Source organism: Siphateles boraxobius, unplaced genomic scaffold, assembly GCF_051911475.1.
Source record: "Siphateles boraxobius isolate OS27281-9 unplaced genomic scaffold, OSU_SipBor_1 19, whole genome shotgun sequence".
NCBI lineage: Eukaryota > Metazoa > Chordata > Actinopteri > Cypriniformes > Leuciscidae > Siphateles > Siphateles boraxobius.
The window spans coordinates 22,479,693-22,499,227 of record NW_027508799.1 but is presented as its reverse complement, the minus strand read 5'-3'; the positions used below and the strand labels follow the sequence as shown (position 1 = coordinate 22,499,227).

The 19,535-nt window shown below is 36.0% G+C and overlaps 1 protein-coding gene across 1 annotated transcript; it reads right to left on the bottom strand.

Moving 5' to 3' along the window:
- Window positions 1-1,109: 1,109 nt before the first annotated feature.
- Window positions 1,110-17,093, bottom strand: cradd (CARD and death domain containing adaptor protein). Its single transcript, XM_077234301.1, has 2 exons — window positions 16,577-17,093; window positions 1,110-1,687 (listed from the first exon to the last, which is right to left on the bottom strand). The coding sequence occupies exons 1-2, from the start codon at window positions 16,890-16,892 to the stop codon at window positions 1,392-1,394; spliced, it is 612 nt and encodes a 203-aa protein (XP_077090416.1). The 5' UTR covers window positions 16,893-17,093; the 3' UTR covers window positions 1,110-1,391.
- Window positions 17,094-19,535: the final 2,442 nt, after the last annotated feature.

Below are 19,535 nucleotides of genomic sequence, written 5' to 3'. Positions count from 1 at the left end.
TGCGATTGTCAAAACATTTGGTAACTAAACATAATTTAATTTATGTTCATTTCATTTATTTAAGTTTAGTGGTGTGTTAATAAGTTAACATGGTTGGTACAACGACTGGTAGGCTATTGGTTTTAGGCCTTGACACAAATGCAACGATTTCAATTTGATTTTTCCGATCTTGATTCATTATGGATTTATTTGGATAAATGGCAGCTACAGTAGCTACATGTTAATTTTTCTCATGGAAAAAAAATCTCTCAACTAATGCTGCAAACATACATGGAGCCCTGTCAGCTACTATTATTAAAGGTTAAAATTAACAACTCAAATTAATAGAATGTGTTTTTTATAATAACGTTAATAATATTTTTAATAAGTAAAAATATAATAAATATTTAATATAGTGCATATATTTAGCTAAATACTTCTCTCTATAGTTAATTTTTCTAGCTAACTAACATTCTATAGCCGTTAAATGGCTTTGTAAATAAAATATTATGTGACATTGTTCTCCAGCTGTTTTATTGACCTCTTTCCGGTGTTTTGAAACACTGATTGGTCAATTACATGAGACGTGATACATTTCGGTAAGTTGTACTGTATCTTTCAACATACCTTCTTGTGTTCATTCGTGTTTATTTACAGTAGTAATAATGAAGAGATGATCCGGTCATGTGCCGCTTGAACTGAGGGGCTACAAATGTGTCACGTCACATTTAGGAGTGACAAAACTATATTTATTTTTGGAATTTCGTAATAAAATTGACAGAATTTGAAAGCTGAGACTATGTTTGATATCAAAAGTAACCTGCTCTGTGACTGTCTTGTTGGTGTCAGTTTCCTCTTTGCTTAGCGATGTTTTTTTCACAGCTTGAGAAAATGGATGTGTGGCGTGAGAAGAATGTCACTGTACTGCAGCCATGTTCCGGCCAATCAGAATCGAGTATTCAGACAGACCATGGTATAATAAAAATTATAAGCAGAAAGATTGTTTTAAAAACTATATAAATATATACTGATATAAAAAGTCAATGTTACCCGTGTACATAAACTACAGATCTATTTTGCATTTTGCATTTAGGCAATATTTGCATAAAAAAACAATGCAAAATGTATTTATGGGTAAAGTGGGTAAGTTCTGTGCCATTTTGGAAGCATAATTTTAAATGATGATGACTTTAATATTAAAAGGCATACATATAAAAAGAGTATGACAATCAAATTCAAAATTTTTGTAGAGACTGTCATATAAGATGCATGATGGATTTTCAGTATATTCCTTAACCAAATATAAATGTCACACAAGGGCACTGTCTGTCTCTCTTCCTTTAGTGTCTGTCGTGTGTTTTCCACAGCTCAAGAGCAGTATGGTGAAGTCCAGAAAAACAGGATCCATGACATCACATAAAGACCTGTTGGAGGACAGATGGCAGGACGTCTGCGGCCTGCAGGCTCTGGAACAGCCGGCTCACTGTGGCTTCTCTTCCGTCCCTCTGCGTCCACATCACCAGTCCCGCGAGCACCTGACCCTGAACCGCGAGGGGGTGGTCAGCACAGCACCGGTACAAATCCGCAGAGGACAGGCCCAGGTCCAGCAGCACAGACTTCCACTCCGAACCCAGACGAGCGGCCAGTTGGTTCAGTTGCAGGATGGTTGGAACAGTCGAAAGGATGTGGTCAGGTACACCACACTGAACTGAAAACAAAGAAACAACCTATGATTTTCAGTAAGTCACACAGTAAGTAAATACAGTAAGTCACACATTGTGATCTGTGTTACACAAGCAAATCCCACTGCATTTATTGACATAATTACAGCGACAATAAAAAAAACGAATACTGTAAGTAAAATATGGCATTTGTTTCTCATTCAGAACCGGTTCTATTTTTTGTATGTGACTGATTTACGTGACGTTCTGTTCTGTTAATTGTTCTTTGACATCTCTTCATGCATAGTCCTTTCTGGTTGCATGCAACAACAAACATAGGCTACAGCATGACCAGTGTAACCCAATTCACAAACAAATGACTCTTTTGAACTGATTCTTTTTAAAGAGTCAGTGAAAAAGACTGACAAATTAGTCTAAAACTTGTACTGTATGTTTGAGACTTGTAATTACTGAACTGTTGCTCATATAAAACATGTTAAAGATTTGAAAATTATTTTTTTACATTTTAAATAAAAGTATAATTAATAAATATAAAAAACACATCAGTGTGGTATATATATATATATATATAAATAATAAACGGAGCAAAAACAATAGGGTCCTCTCACCATCGGTGCTCGGGCCCTAATAAATATATAAATGGGGAATGTAGTCAGGAACAATTATGCTGGGGTATATTTCTTAATTTTTATAAATGTTTTTTTACAACAATAATAAATTATTATTAACATGGCATTGTAATTTAAAAATATCAATAATATATTATTATATTAAAGGAGAACTCCGGGCAATTTTTAAGTTAATCTTGATCGTTATACCTTCGTGAGTACTGTCTATTGAAAAAAAAAACGAACCGGATTGGTGATTGCAACACGGAGCTGTTCCCGCAAATGCCCAGAGCTCCCCCTCAGCTAAAACGGCAGTTATGGGGGCATACATAAAGAGTGTCTTTGTGCCTCTTAACAGACACAAAATGCAATTAAAATGTCTGTACAACATGAACAGGGCCCTTACATGTGAACAAGATGCGTTTAGCAACAACCATTGTTTAAATTAAGTTCCGAATTATGGCAACAGAATGCGAAAATAAAAGAACTTATTTTCATCGTCTTCCTTTCCATGACCTCGAGATTCTCCAGTTGTGTCTTCAACTTGATGCGCAAACTCCCATACAGGTACTACGCACTAAAGATTACCGCATTTGCAGTGAACACTTTGACACGGATGACTACACAGACACAATACAGCGGGGCCCGTTGAAGAAAAAAGCAATTCCATGGACGAAGACGTGTGCAACCACTGTGGAGGTAATGTAAACGCAATTTATCCTTCCATTTGGGCGCTGTGTTGTGTCTTTGTAGTCATCCTTGTATGACACAAACGCGAACCATTTCTTCTTCACCTACACTGCTATTTACCTTTGGCTACAACTGAGTTCCGATGGGACTTCAGCGCGAGACTATAGCTAGTTGTCTAAAACACTAATTAAGTTAATTTAAACAATGGTTGTTGCTAAACGCATCTTGTTCACATGTAAGGGCCCTGTTCATGTTGTACAGACATTTTAATTGCATTTTGTGTCTGTTAAGAGGCACAAAGACACTCTTTATGTATGCCCCCATAACTGCCGTTTTAGCTGAGGGGGAGCTCTGGGCATTTGCGGGAACAGCTCCGTGTTGCAATCACCAATCCGGTTCGTTTTTTTTCTTCCATAGACAGTACTCACAAAGGTATAACGATCAAGATTAACTTAAAAATTGCCCGGAGTTCTCCTTTAACTTTTTTCTTAGTCAAGACGAGTTACTTTTTGCATGTGTAATTTTGACCTCAGAAACCTGGGGGCGGATGGGTGAGAAAGCTGCATCACTCATATGATGTGACCATATTTATTTGAATAACTCACACTGAAACTGTACTATGACCCTGACTGAAAAAACTCATACTCCTGAATAAAATATGACAATAACAACAATCCAGCAGCCATTAGTCTCATATATATGAAGCATCAGTTAGCCAAAGCCGATTTACATACAATACAAAAAAAGCCTTAGAAATATTGAAAACGTAAACATCATTTAAATTATATTAGAAGAGAAGGACTAGGAAAACATGTTTAACCCATCAAAATCAATTTTAAATGTTTTCCATCCATGCGTAATAAAGACACATCATTGTTTTCGTGTGAAGAGAATAGAGATGTGCTTTATTTGAGCAGTGGGGATGAATGGAGCGAAGGTCGGTTTGAGAGTTTGTTTTGAGCTTCACAAATTCTTCACAAAATCAAGGACGTCCATTGATTTCTGCCGTAAGAGACAGAGGTGCCCACACCGGGCCATGAGAATAACAACTCTCTATATCTAGGGCAGGACATCCACATCTTTAGTATCTTCTGTTCTGAGTGGAATCTAACACTCCTGCGATGGACATTTCATCCTTTTCTTCTATAATTTGTGTTTGCTTTGTTTACTTCTCAGAATAATTGAAAGATTGTTCGGCAAACATGTATGAAAACAGTAATTATTTTTGAAATATTTCCACTTTGTGACACTAATAGGTGCAGAAATGGCACACTTCAGCTTTAAATTGAGGAGAAAAGATACACTTCCAGGGCATATATTCAATTGTAATAACTCTATCATGGATTTGGACACTTTGCGGAAGATCTTCACGGTTTTAAAGCTTCTAGACCCCAGAGACTAAGAAGATTAGTGTGCTGAGGTGCCCCGACAATCAGCGATAAACACCACAAAGAGGATTTCATGCAGTGAGTGCTGGTTTAGCAAATGAAGGGGTTAGCTAGGAAAGATCCATAAAATGTCTGTGGCAATACTTTATCTGATTAATGGCGCATGGATGGGGGTATAGAAAAGAATAGAAGGAAACAATGAGACAGCCAGAGACAAAGAGAGTAAAGAAGAACGTGTAGAAAAGACATTGGGAGTGAATGTAGAAATAGGCAGACAAAAGTTGTAAGGGAAAGGAAAAATCAATCTGTAATCTGTCAAAACAGCGATGTGTTTGTGTGTGTGTGTGTGTGTGTGTGTGTGTGTGTGTGCGTGTGTGTGTGGGTGTGTGTGCTTTAATGTTTTTTATTAAAATATAAATGTTTTAAAATATTCATATTTTAATATATTCGCATTCATTTTTATTTCAATATATTCTAAAATAGAATCAAATAAATATAATAAAAGTAATATAAAAATATAAAGATAAATAAAAAATTAAGCACACATGTAAAAAGAGTAGTAAATTAGTAATACTGATTTAACTTTCACAAACTTCAAGTACACAGAACATGCTTTATTTTGACACGGAAATCACAGAAAACAGTTCAGTAAGTGAATCAGATGCTGATTCATAATCCACTAAAATAGATTAAATTAGTTAATTCAGTGAAGGATTCTTTTTAACGGTTTCATTAAAAGATCTGACTCATAAGACTCATTTGACTGTAAATCGTGGTCACATTTTGTTTATGTGTGCAGTTTTGCCACCGTATGCAATATGCTATTCCAGGCATATTTATCACCCATGTTTATTTTATTCTGCTGGCAATATTGTATGATAATGTAGAGATTATCAAGAAAAAAGTAGCATTCGAGTGGCCATGGGACTAACAACAGGGCAGTGTAAATGGATGTGGAAAAACTTAGTGCATCTTTATTTTCCTTTATTTTGCGTGTCAGATTTTAAAAGTGCAAAACGCAAATCAACAAACTAATAATAAGTCACTCATGTTATTGCATAGTAATGGAAAACGTATAGCACAAAATTAAAGTTGATTAAAACAAAAGAAAAAAGAACAATGGTAATCAAAATGAATAAATTATCGTGAAAGAAAGAAAGAGAGAAAGAAAGAGAGGGTGGTCTGTGAAGAACATTGCCTGGGCTTCGACGAAATGCTTAACTTTTCTGAGAATTGCTTCTTTTTTATAAGATGGAGCATTCCAGCTTCAATTTCCGTGCGTACATGTGGAAGCTTAACTCCAGGAACGCTGCTGGAGGGAACAGATTGTACACTTTAAGAATGTAAAGAAGCCTTGATCTGAAGCAGTGGCGTCATGCCCATTCAAAGTGAGGGGGCACGTCCCCCCTCAGATTTTTCCTCCCTGATAATTTTTTTTGTCACAACTTTATTCCTATTATGCTCCATAATTACCAGAGCCTATAACGACTCAAATGTATTCTCCTGGATGTGTAATTAATCTATGAAGGTAAATTAGTAGCAAAACTCGAGAGCACGTATGTGAATTTGAGAACTTGTACAATAAATATTCGTACTTGTACGCGAACATTTACACTCACAGCTCCGATGTGAAAACCTGTAAAATAAAAATGTGAACTTGAACGAGTGAGATTTGCACTTGCAGACGATAGTCACAAACCTGTATTCTGAATTTGAAGCCGCAGACAAGAAGTCACAAATGTGTAAAATGCCATTCACAAAGATACAACGACAGACACAAACTTGTAATACAAATTTTCACTTCTTCCAACATTCAAATTCGCAGTACAGCCTCAAATTGGCACTTGCAACTTCTAAAATCTGTCACTGCAAGTTCAAATTTCGCGCCTTGACTTTTGCTACTCTTTTCGCGATATATTAGGTGCAAAACTAACTTGTGCACTTGCAACTCAGTGGCGGCGAGAGAGGAAGGGGGGCGGGAGTGGGGGTGATCAAAGGAGCCGTTTTATTGGTTGGCGCCTAGCCAATGAAATGGGACTTCTGTTATTTGTGAAGATGTCACTAAACCCGTTTGTGATGGACCGTTATTAATATTAAAAGTAATGATATTATCAAACTCAGTTAACAACACCATACTAATTAAGCATAGCCTTGTAGGCTACAGAAAAGCCAATGAGCCCAGAATATGACGAAAGAAAGCAAATATGTGTTAAGTGCAAATAAACCTGCTGCCTGCAGTTTTATTAATAATAACAAATTATTAATAAAATGTGTGTTTTTTTTTTTTTATAACTGTTGGTCCATTAAGCCTCATGAAGCGTTTTCTTGGTTTTCTATGGGAGGGAAATGCTTAACGTACAATTAAACGCGTGCAAATTACTTTTCTATGCTTTATTAGTAGGCATGGTGTTTCCTGAGTTTGACCTTTTCAAACCACTGTCTTTAATGCATTGTGCTCATATTCTGTGTTGATCTGCTTTTCTGTACATAGCCTGCATTATTATTATGGTGTTGTTTACTGAGTTTGATAATATCATTTATTTCTTTTAATATCAGTCTAATGCATTAAGCCATGTTAGCATTTCAGATCTTTATTTTTTTAATGCAACATTAAATATTCAAAAGATTTGTACATACATAGCCTATACACCTCACAACAACACCTTTAGCGTTTCAGATCATATTCAGTAGTGATGGGCGGATCGATCCTGAAGTATCGATACTTCGATACTGACGTGGTATCGAAAAGGATCGATCCTAACACAAAAATATCGATCCAAATGTGTGTTGTTTTTACCAGTAATTTTTTATTAAATTAGCATGCAATTCAGTGCGTAAAATAAGCTTCTAAGTGGAAAAATAAGCGAATGTTAGCGGGTAATTGTGTAGGATAGAACCTTTTCTCCTAGTCATCTGTATACCATACGAAACCAATCAATCACAGAGAGCGTTCGATGCTGGTGCTTCGCTGAGCTCACAGGCCCAGTGCGTTTGGGAAACGAAGCCTTGCTTAGATGATAGAGAAACAATCGGGAGTTATTTCGCAATAAACAAACCAAAACTGTACATAAAGGTTTAAAATGTTGACGTCAGTAAGATCTTTTTAATGAAATTAATATTTTTATTCAACAAGGATCGATACATTAAATTGATCAAAAGTGACAGTCAAGGGTTTTACACTGTAAAAAAAATCTACTTCATATAAATGCTGTTCTTTCAACTTTGTTCATCAAATAATTCTGCATAAAATGTATCATGGTTTCCAACAAAATATGAAACTGTTTTCAACATTGATAATAATAAGAAATGTTTCCTGAGCAGCAAATCAGCATATTAAAATGAATTATCATCATGACTGGAGTAATGATGCCGAAAATTTAGCTTTGATCACATGAATAAATTACAGTTTACTATGGCATAGAAAACAGATAGCCTATGTTAAATTGTTAAATTGTAATATTACAGTTTTTACTAAGAGAAATAAAAATCTTACAGACCCCAAACTTTTGAACAGTAGACTAGTACTATAATTTGGGTAGTTTTGTAAAAGTCACTGACTAATTAAAGGGGAGTTGAGAGCACAGATCACAAAATATTTAGGCCTAGTAGTCATGAAAACGTGTTCAGATTTAGCATATTAATGATGCATTCACCTCATAAATCATGACACACTGCTGTAAGTGCATACAAGTTCAAATGCATGCTTTTAAAATGAAAAAGTATCTGTATCGGTATCGATATCGGCGATACTGGCCCTGTATTTACTTGGTATCGGATTGATACAGAAATTTGCAGTATCGCCCATCACTAATATTCAGATTGTCTCCGTAAAGCAGTTTTGGAGTTATCATCAAATATAACAGAAGTCCCATTTTATTGGCTAGGTGCCAACCAATAAAACGGCTCCTTTGAACACCCCCACTCCCGCCCCCCTTCCTCTCTCGCCGCCACTGAGTTGCAAGTGCACAAGTTAGTTTTGAATCTAAAAAATCGCGAAAAGAGTAGCAAAAGTCAAGGCGCGAAATTTGAAATTGCAGTGACAGATTTGAGAAGTTGCAAGTGCCTACTTGAGGTTGTAGGCCTACTGCGAGTGTGAATGTAAGAATACGTGCAAATATATGTTAGGCTACAAGTTAGTGTCTGTCATTGTATTTTTGTGAATGGCATTTTACAAATTTTTGACTGCTTTTCTGCAGCTTCAAATTCAGAATACAGGTTTGTGACTATTGTCTGCGAGTGCAAATCTTAGCATTCAAGTTCAGATTTTTTTTTTACAAGTTTTCACATTGAAGCTGTGAGTGTACATTTTAGCGTACAAGTACGAATATTTATTGTACAAGTTGTCAAATTCACATCTACGTGTTCTCGAGTTTTGCTACTAATTTACCTTCAAATTAATCGGTCAGCATCAGCCCGCCCCTTTTTCCTAATATGGTGTCTGTATATATCAAATCTAGAGCGCTACGCGCGTAGAATCTTTGCTGTGTATGTTCAAGCAACTCACACTCACTCGTCTCGCACGTTGAGCTGGCAATGTTTTACAGATGGTCTTGAAGTGGTAAGTGGGCAAAGCAACAAATCGGCATTGAGTTAGTTATCGGATGATATTAAAAGGTAGTGGGATTATTTGTGGTTGCCCTGGATATTTGAACTTTATCAAAAAGTTATGGATTTGATATTAGCTGCGAATTCAGAGCATTAACTTAAGTTGTGTCAGTGTAACGTTATCGATAGCTAGCCTAGTCTAACCGTAAACTAGTTGGCTAACGTTACTACCTGCCATACAAAGCCAATAAGCCATAGTAGGTTAAATGTACAAGTTACAAGTTACTAGCTTTTCTGTTAGCTCATAAATTACTCTTTACAAGTTCCTTATTTAAGTATTTCAATGATTTTACTAAATTAATGTTACATATTACATTTGATTTGATTACTTTTTTACATTTCTGTCAAATATTAACCATTTTCAAATAAACGGGGTAGTGTTAACCTTATTCAGCACTGAAATCTGTCAAACTTCTGTCAAAGTCCTTCATCACATATTAATATTAAATTAACTTAATTTCAGAGCACCACAAAGTCAGATCTCAGCACCTTCATTTACCTTTAATGTGGGATCGTTCTTAGGTCAAATACCAATTTAAAATCATAACATAAAAACTGCAATGGTACTGTTTTTAAAATCATGTGTAGTAGGCCCAAGTGTACAGTAAGTGTGTGTGTGTAAACATGCTTTAATGAAGTAGACTTCAAAATGGGGGCAGTCATAATAGCCTAATAGTAACAGAGTTGGACTGGTGACCCAAAGGTTGCATGTTCGATTCCAGTACCGGCAGGAATATGACTGAGGTGTCCTTGAGCAAGGCACCTAACCCCCAATCGCTCCCCAGGAGCCACTCAAGGCTGCCTGCTGCTCCGGGTGTGTGAATCCACGTTTGCAATGTGTGTGTGTCCACTACTCACTACTCTGCTCCTAATGTGTGTGCACTTACTTGGATGGGTTAAATGCAGAAGTCAAATTCCAAGTATGGGTTACCATACTTGGCCATCACGTGTCACTTTCACTTTCACTTTCAAAAGCTTTTGAATTTGAGTTTACAGTTCTTTCATCAACCTGTCTTTCACTTAAATTTACAAAATAGATACTTTAACTTAGTCCTCAGATAGAGGAGGGTTGCTGCTAGCTCCGTTAAGGTATTTCTGTCCCTCCTAAACTGCATTGAAATGGTATGTTTAGCAGCCAGATTTTAAAAATTTTCAGGGGGAGAAACCCCCTGACCCTCCCAACATGATCCATATCACCCGTCAGAAAACAATTGCAACGTGTCAGATTGTGCCCCCCCCAGAATTTTGGCTTGCATGACGCCCCTGATCTGAAGGGACAGTTACAGTATCTTTAGGCTGAAGAGAGCTTATGGAGACAAGTGTAGATGTACATTATATAGCCTATCCATCACGCTTTTGTTTTAAAAAGTGTCCGTGAGTGCATGTTTAACATCTGCAAATGTTTACAAAATGAATTAAACATCCCTGTGAGAGGATGCTGTAAAATTGAAGGATTAGGAATATGTTTTGGGCTTTGTTGAAGGCAATAAAAACACACAGACGTGAGCGAATATATATGTGTGTGTGAGTGTGTTTGTTTGAATTTCCCTCTCTCTCTCTCTCGCTCGCTCTCTGTCTCTCTATCTCTCTAGGAAAAGTAAATTTGTTCATTTTGGGCAGGACGAAAGTGAACCACCCACACATGGCATCTAGGGAACAGCAAGCTGTGCCGTATCTCCGGAAAATTCCAGGAAATCTCACACAAAAAAAAAACCTGCTTTTCAACAAGCTTGACGTCACAGGACAAGGCTTGTTTATCTGAAGTTAAAGAATAGAGCTTATAAATAAGTACAATATACAATATAAAACATTTATTGGTTTATATAATAATTATTTAACATCTAACCTATAACATAAACCAGCAGGATACAATCACAATGTGACAGTAATGTTCCTGTTTCAGGAGGGTTCACTGAGGACATATACGCCACATTTACACTGCAGGTCTTGATTCCCAATTCCGATTTGTTGACTTTATCTGATTTTTTTGATGACCAGCTTACATCTTTTAAAACTGACCCATATCCAATATCTGCATTTACATTATACACTTGGCTAAACAACCCAAGGTAGACGTACTGACCAGGAAAAGCATAGTCCGCACCATCTTTAAAGGTCAGCAAATACATTAAGGATGAGAGAAAATACATCACACAGGACAAACATGGCATCATGTTAACAAAAAACATTGTGTCTTAACATGTCTCAAATTACTCACTATTTTAAGTGTATATAAGCATAGTTTTAAATTATTTAAAATAGATTTTTAAAATTAAAACTTATTTAAAACTGAATTTGGTGGTTTGATGTGATTGGCTTCTTCTACGATACATCTAATTCATAAACGTGGTTTTAGAACATTCCACTTTTTATCAGGGTTCAAATGTTCCACAACATTCCTTTACTTATGACCACAATTCTGCTTCTCAAGGAAGGAATTATCGTTAGATAACTGGATGTGCTCTAAACTGAAAAAAATGCAGACTGAAAGATAAGATTACACCTCTTCCCAATGGATATTTGCGGTCCAAAATATGTGGCTTATGTGTGTACACGCAAAGAAAACAAATGGAATTAAAACTTGACTTAATACATCGATACTAAACACCGAACAACTATCAGACAAGAGCTATTAATGCTAATTTAAAAAATCTAACTTTTTTTAAATCATTGAAATGTTGTAAAGCATTGATGTAAAGCATTGATATTATTTATATAATTTAAATTATATTTAATATTATTTATAATATTGTTTTTGAGATATTAAAAATTATTACAATTAACAAACCATTCATAAAAATAACAATTATGTTTTTAATTAGCATTAATAGCATGATATTTATTTATGGTAACACTTTACAATAAATGGTCTCATTTGTTAACATTAATGTATTAACTAACATGAACTAACTATGAGCAATACATTTGGTACTGTACTTATTAATGTTTGTTAATGTTATAAATCCAGCTGTTAATTGTTTGTTCATGTTAGTTCTCAGTGCATTAACTAATGTTAACAAATATAACTTTTGATTTTAATAATGTGTTAGTAAATGTTCAAATAAACAAACAAAAATATTAATAAATGCCATAAATTATTGTTAATTCTTAGTTCATGTTACCTAAAGTAAATGTGTGTGTGTGTGTGTGTGTGTGTGTGTGTGTGTGTGTGTGTGTGTGTGTGTGTGTGTGTGTGCGTGTGCATGTGTGTGTGTGTGTGTGTGTGTGTGTGTGTGTGTGTGTGTGTGTGTGTGTGTGTGTGTGTGTGTGTGTGTGTTTACAAAGTTTAACAATATATATATATATTTTTTTTATTTTAATCATTTTTAATAGCATTAGCTCTAGCCAGTGTTTAGTATCCCTTTCACAAAGAATGGATTTTCTTCTGTAAACTTAAGATGTTTGCAATTTGCAACTTAAGTTATTTCACTTTTCAAGAAAAGATTGAAGAAAAGAAAAGTTTATACAGAAAATGTATATTTTCTTTTTGACAATAAAACTGCTGTAAAAAAAATGTCTAGGCTATAATATTTTGTAGTGGGGTCAGTGAAAAGACGGGACGAGAAATTACAAATCTGAAGTGACTGTGCCAGCACAAAATTTCATATTGTGGTTGGTTATTCTTCAGACGACTGACACAATCAGTTCAAGTCATTAATCCAGCTCCATATAAACAAAGACAGAAAAAAATCTCTCTGTTGTCGAACTGTAAAAGATTTGCTCTTCAACTCAAGACAGATGGTTTCGTGTTATGAAGTGGCTCAAAATGTTCTAAGAGGCGGACCATAAATCTAAGAACTATAAGTTGTCCTTAATAGACCCCATCTGTAAGCCTTGCCTTTGGGCACATGGACAGTGAGATAAAGCGGCGCTCTAGTGTGGCTAAACTGGCTGTGTACATCCGAGTGTAGAGGCCAGCTGGAACGGCCTAGCGATGCAGCCGCTTCCACATTCTGACAGGAAGACTCTCCGCATGCCAATGTTCCTGAAAATGGGTGGAGGAAGGAGAATCGATGTGACGTCCAACAAAAACAAGTGAACAGCACTGTGTTGGCTTGTTTCAAAAAGCTAATTATTAAAAGTGTCGCACGAGGAGAAGTCCGGCTTAGTCGACACTAATGCGATTGTTACTAGTAGGAATACAACTATCTTACATGTTGTTATTGATTAACTTGCTTAAATGCCTTCACCATTAACGGACTTCTAAAAATTATGACCTGTTCATAAAATCTAAGTCTGCATGGTTTTCATCACCTCCTCATGATCAAGGTCTCATACAAGCCAGTTTGGACAGGAAAACTTCCACAATAACTCTATAACCAGCAGTCACATGGAAATCTGAACATGCTAAATTAAGCCATAATGGAAGTCAGTTGGGGTAAATTTGTCTAAAGGCCCGCCACAGAACATTACGCCTCGTAAACAACTTCAAATTCAGAACCTTACGGCTTCAGGTACGATGTTTCCCAGAACTCATAAGTGAAGGCTTAAGTTACAATTTGCATCGTTTTCCTTAAAGCGAGCATCTCATAAATAAACATGCAAATGCGCATGACCAGCAGGTGTGCAAATGGACTTGACAAATGAGGATATCATGTCCCCACTTGACTGATTTCCATTCAAAAGTAGGTAATAAGATGATAAGGATTGTGCATGTGTCTCCTTTATTAATGTGTTCGTGACACTGCAGATTCAGCGCCCGTCACAACGATGGAAGATAAAAGCAAGTTGAATGAAAAAACACGTTCCCATGCCAACGGAATGACATCATTGCTGTTAAGATCCAAATTCATAGCGACAAGAATATTAATAATTTGAGCAGCGGACGAACATAAAAAGTGGGAATGGAAAAACAAAGCATCACAATTGTTTGTGTCCCTGAACGGTCAAACAAATAAAGCTAAGAAGATCTTTAAATTAAAGCGAGTACTTAAGTGTAAAGAATGTTTGCTCAGAGTAGCGCTTGTCCTCGACTTCCTCGAAATTTGCAAGCATGTTTCTTTTTTCCCCGTTTCTTTTATGCTTTCTCCCTTCCCAACCCCATCCCCCAATATATTACCATCTGAACCACAGTAAGTCAATAAAATCTTCAGCTCAGCAACTGCAGACGGGAGAGAGAGGGAGACCAGCCAACAAACGGCTTTGATTATATTTTTCCTAGAAAGGAGGATGCTCAGCGAGAGTGCTGGGCCACCGCGCGAGTGCCAGGAATTAATGCAGCTTTCATGGAAATCCAGGCAGCGCACCAATCTGGCCTGACTCAAAACACAACTTCAGCTCTTTTTTTCCTTTTTATACCTCCCTCTCCCTCTGTTTTTCTTTTTACGTCTTGTTTTTCTAGAAGGGAAGGGGTTGGGGGGGGTTTCAAAGGTGTTCTGGGATTTGGTTGACTGACTGTATGACTAAAAATGGGAGATGCGGAGCGTGAACGTGGGGTTGTTAGTGGGTGTTTTGTTCTCTCATGGGAAAACAACAGAAAGCACATAATAAGCTGTCTTTCAGCAAAACAGCAGCTGAAATATAGTGCACAGTGATAACTTTTGTTTTCATAAACATCTGTGCAGCTGAAACAATGGTGTGGATGTAAATAATGAATTTCACAGAGTGTATACGCAAACACATTGGCTTTCAAATCATATGGAAATTTGCTATGCTTTAAATGCATTTGTTATAGGTTCTCTGAATTGGTAACTGAGGGTTTGGTGTTAGGAATTATAGGAGTAGGGCAATTATACCACATGTTGCTTAACCAGATATGGCAGATACACTGGCTTGACCTCCAGCTTTCATAACCTCATCTCAGTTAAAGGATGAATGGGTTCATTATGAGGCAGAGAGTGAAATAAGGTGAAACAGTAAGGGAGTGTAAGGGGACCGATAGATAGATATCAATCTAAAATGCTGTAGAATAATGTTATAGAATGCATGTATATATGTGTATATATATATATATATATATATATATATATATATATATATATATATATATATATGTGTGTGTGTGTGTTTTACATATTTGTTTATTTATAGATTTATATTATATATTTTATGTTGCAGATTAGTAAAATAATAATATCTATAATAAACCATATAATTAAATTACAAACTATACGATATGATGATGCATCAGCCAATATGCCATTATAGGAAAGAAACATATGGTAATTTAGATGTTATAGTAATTTTATAGATATTATTATATATATGTCAAATATTAAAAGAGAGGTAAGATGGCCCCTATGGGGTAAGATTATACTTTTACAGAGTGTCAAAAATGTTTGATTTGATTCTTATTAATATTTTTATATTTTTTAAAGTGTGATTAATGTAAAAAAACACTAAACTAAATTTTATTTTGACAATTTAGTTGAGAAATCCCTTATTAATAAGTAAACAGAAAAAAACTTTGATATTCAACATAATACAATGTCATTGATCACTATTTTCCTGGAATGACTAAATCTCACATATGTTGATATTTTCAGATGAAATGACAAAATTAAAAATAGCGTAGCCATTCATCAAAAGTGCTGAGATGAGATTTTGTGTCATCTATGGTCAGGAGAAAAAATAAGGTTTATTATTAATATTTAAAATAATGGTTTTCTATTTTAATATACTTTCAAATATATTTTATTATTGTGATACAAAGCTGAATTTTTATCAGCCATACTACAGTCTTCAGTGTCACATGATCCTTCAAAAATCATTCTAATATGCTGATTTATTATCACTGTTGGAAACAGTTGCGCTGCTTTATATTATTTTATAACCTTTGATTCTTTGATGAATAAAATGTAAAAAAAAAAAAAAAAAAAAACAACCAGGAAACAAAAAAGGATTTATTTAAAATATAAATATTTTGTATATACACAGTTAAAAAGTTTAGGGTCAGTATATTTCTTTAAAAAAAAAAATTAATACTTTTGTTCAGCAAGGATATGTTAAATTGATGAAAAGTGATAGTAGAGTATTATTAGAAAATATTTCCATTTTACATATATGCTGTCCTTTTTAACTTTTTATTCATCAATGAATCCTGAAAAAAGTGTCATAGTTCCAAAAATATATATTAAGCAGCACAACTGTTTCCAACATTGATAATAGCTCAGTGTCAACATCAGCATATTAGAATGATTTCTGAAGGATCATATGACTGAAGCCTGGAGTAATGATGCTGAAAATTCGGCTTTGCATCACAAAAATGTGTTTTAACTATATTGTTAAACTATATTGAAATAGAAAACCATAGTTTAAATTATAATAATATTTCACAATATTACTGTTTTTTTAATCAAGTAAATGCAGGCTTGATGAGCATAAGAGACTTCTTACAAAAACAAAACAAAACAAAAAAGTAATTTTTCCAAACTTTTGATCGGTACTGCAGGCTATATACAAAAATTACATTGTTTAAATCTATTCTATTTAAAATGTTTACAATAGTGATGACGAGACATGTCCTCAATGTCTTAGGACATTTGGTTCTCGTCGGTGTATGATGAACCTGTGCACACACGCTATTTATTTTCATTTTATGTATTTATTTACTGTCATTGTTGTTCTGTGAGATTTAGCTCAAACGATATAGAGCTAGTAGGCTACACACACAGGCAGGACTCACCTGTGAACGGTGGAGGAGGAGACTCAGACTCGGTGTCTTCCGCACACAGTCGCAGTAGTTTGTCTTTGATCCAGGGGAAATCTTTCTCTAATGATTGTGTAAAGTGATTGAAGGCGCACGAGCCGCGAGTGGGAAGAATATCCAGCAGCTTCAACGTCTTTTTCCTATTAGACGGTTCAGACTCAATCTCCTCTAAATGACTCTCCGTTAATATCTCCTCCTGGTATAAATACTGTATGATCATGCCGTCCACTAAAAGCTCCTCGGCCAAAAAAAGCCGTTGAGATCGGAGCAGTTGTTTGTGTTTTGGATCCATATCTGAACCCGATGACCCAGTTAAAAGCCCGAACTATGCTGAATGTTAACCACAACAACTGGCTTACCTATAAAGACATTGCTACTACAGCAGGGGAAATAAATACGAATCCTTGTTAACCTATCAATAATTGTTGGCAAATGCACAAAGTAATGTTCATGTGTGTATTACAGATATATCACAACTTTGCGCTATTGATAATGTTTTACACATTTCCGCGGCATGTGTTGCATTTATTTCTACCGGCTGGAAACGAGGTTCAGGAGGAACTAAATTTTGGCATCTTTCTTGTTCCCACATTTGTGTAAATTTCCACACAAATTAGGCTATTCACTGTGCAGAAATTAGGATCACAAACCAAAATAAGCTAACAATCTGTATTTTAACATAATACAGCTGTTTTCAACCTTTTCAGACCCATGACACTGGTAACCAGACCCTCTCAATTATAAAACTTGATTTTGTAGGCCTAGGTAATACATTAAAAACATTACCAAGCATCAAAACATTATCAAACGTTATTGCATGCTATATTATTAACGCACAACATTTATAATTTATTTTATTAAGAAAATCTAATATGTTTAATATGCATTTTACTTTTTTACAGAATATTTATTTTTGTATTTGCCTAATGCCAACTTAATACGATTTGATTATATTTTGTTGTAGTAACAATTAATCTTAAAAACAGATATATTATGTTTTAATATAACATAATCTGTATATTATTGAGCTGCCTGTTACTGGCATTTTCCACCTAATTAGGAAAGTTCTGTTGTATTTCTTCTATATTTCCTTGTCCTTGTGACAGTTTGTTTGAAACGCTAAGCTTTTATTTTGCCCATAAAGTGGCTTTAGTCGTTCAAATGCTTGGTTCTGGTTTTTCAGAGCAACAGTAGTTCCAGGAAGAGCGGATTATTTGAATATCATGGCATTTATGAGCTGCAAGCTGGATGTATCTACGTAAATCCCCCTTGGTATTATTTGCATGTCAATCCTGAGGGTCCCCATCATTGCATTTTGCAAATAGAGCCCTATATTTTCAAGTCATTACATCTATGGTATGGCTCCGTTCTTATACAACAGTACTACATAAGGCCTGTCTTACCATCAAGCACATTTTACACTAAGCCTTTTAGCAAGGATTTTCTCTTCAGAGAATCCATTATTTTTGAGGCTTATGGACTTCAAGCTAAAATGGAAGTATCCACAGTGTCGATTAAGGTCATGGATATTTGCATAAAAAATGTCATGTAGGCTATTGATGAGAAAATTAATTGATGTAATGAATCTAATCTAATGTTTTATTACTGTATGTTTATAAACTGTTTCATAATTATTGTCATTTGCTCTGCATGTTGTCCTGTATGTTGTGCTTCTGCTCGTGAGGCCTCACCTGTCTGAAATTTGAATGAACAGTTTAGATATTATCATGGGCTTGATAATGCCATAATGGTACAAAAGGTGTCAAGTATGCTTTTGCATTGCTTTGCATTAGGCTGCTTTTTTATCAGATGTACAGTACAACATGCCATGACTTTGAGCTGAAGTAGGCCTATAGTCCAGTGAATTGTATTCTGTGCATGTGTGAGAGTTCATAGCACTTGCCCCTGAAGCAACCTTTGTTTACTTGACCGCTTGAGCAGTTAAGATGTTCACGAGCCAGTGTCAGGTCCGGTCATGTAACAAGATATTAACTACAGAATATTCGTCACTTGGTCAGTTCAGGTCCTCTTACCTTCAACCACTGACAAATTTCAGGTCAACATGTATGTCTGATTTCCATTACACGAGAGTAGATGTTAAAACTTCATGCTGATTTTTACTCAGCTTTCGCCAAGATAAGCACCAACTAAGACGTAACTTTACAGTAACCTATGCTTCTCCTTCCATTTACGCTTCTTTTCAAATGGTGATGTGAATCTCCTTCTGTCTGGTGTTAATAGCTGCAGTGCATTTGCACACACAACGGCTGCAACCACAGTGCGGTCCCCTCATGACAACCGTCTGGATTGAGCTGAGTAGGGGACATCTCTAGGGTCTTCAAGTGGGCACCTTCCGTCCTCAGTGTTTCGTCGACTAGCCCACGACACCTCAAGAGGGCTTGACAGTGACTCTGGCGTCCCAGAGTCAGCCCCCTCCGTCCCCCACTCAACTCAGCCCAGCTTACTGACCTTTACATCCCTTCTGCTGCTAAGGCTGCTCCTTTGACCTAACCACAATCTCTCACAACCTCTCCACAACCCGACCTACGCGCCAACCCGTTTGACTAAGGCTGTCGAGCCCCACTGCGGATGTTAAAGCGGTCAGTGGCAACGGTTCCGTATGGCATACTACCGCAAAACACAATATCTGTCAAACACCAATCCTCATTCACGCAAAATACACAGGAACGTAATAACTGTAATAACTGTGCAAACTATACAAATAAACCAACAGACTTGTCAAATTTGCAAGAATTTTTCGAAACCGTAGCATGGCGGCCTGTACACAGCCAGCCAGACTCTTTCTGTCTCAACCACAGCCAGTTGCTGCTCCTTTCTGCTACTTCAGATAAGTTCTTTACTGTGCGACGCAACTCTTGGCCACTGAATCCGACGTCTCTGAGGAACCGGGTTGTGGAGTGTGCCACAAATCCTC

Coding starts and splice junctions, on each gene's coding strand:
- cradd (XM_077234301.1), bottom strand. CDS start 16,892: ATGGATCCAAAACACAAACAACTGCTCCGATCTCAACGGCTTTTTTTG. Junction 1,688..16,576: donor TCCTCCTCCACCGTTCACAG/GTGAGTCCTGCC, acceptor CTTTGTTTTCAG/TTCAGTGTGGTGTACCTGAC.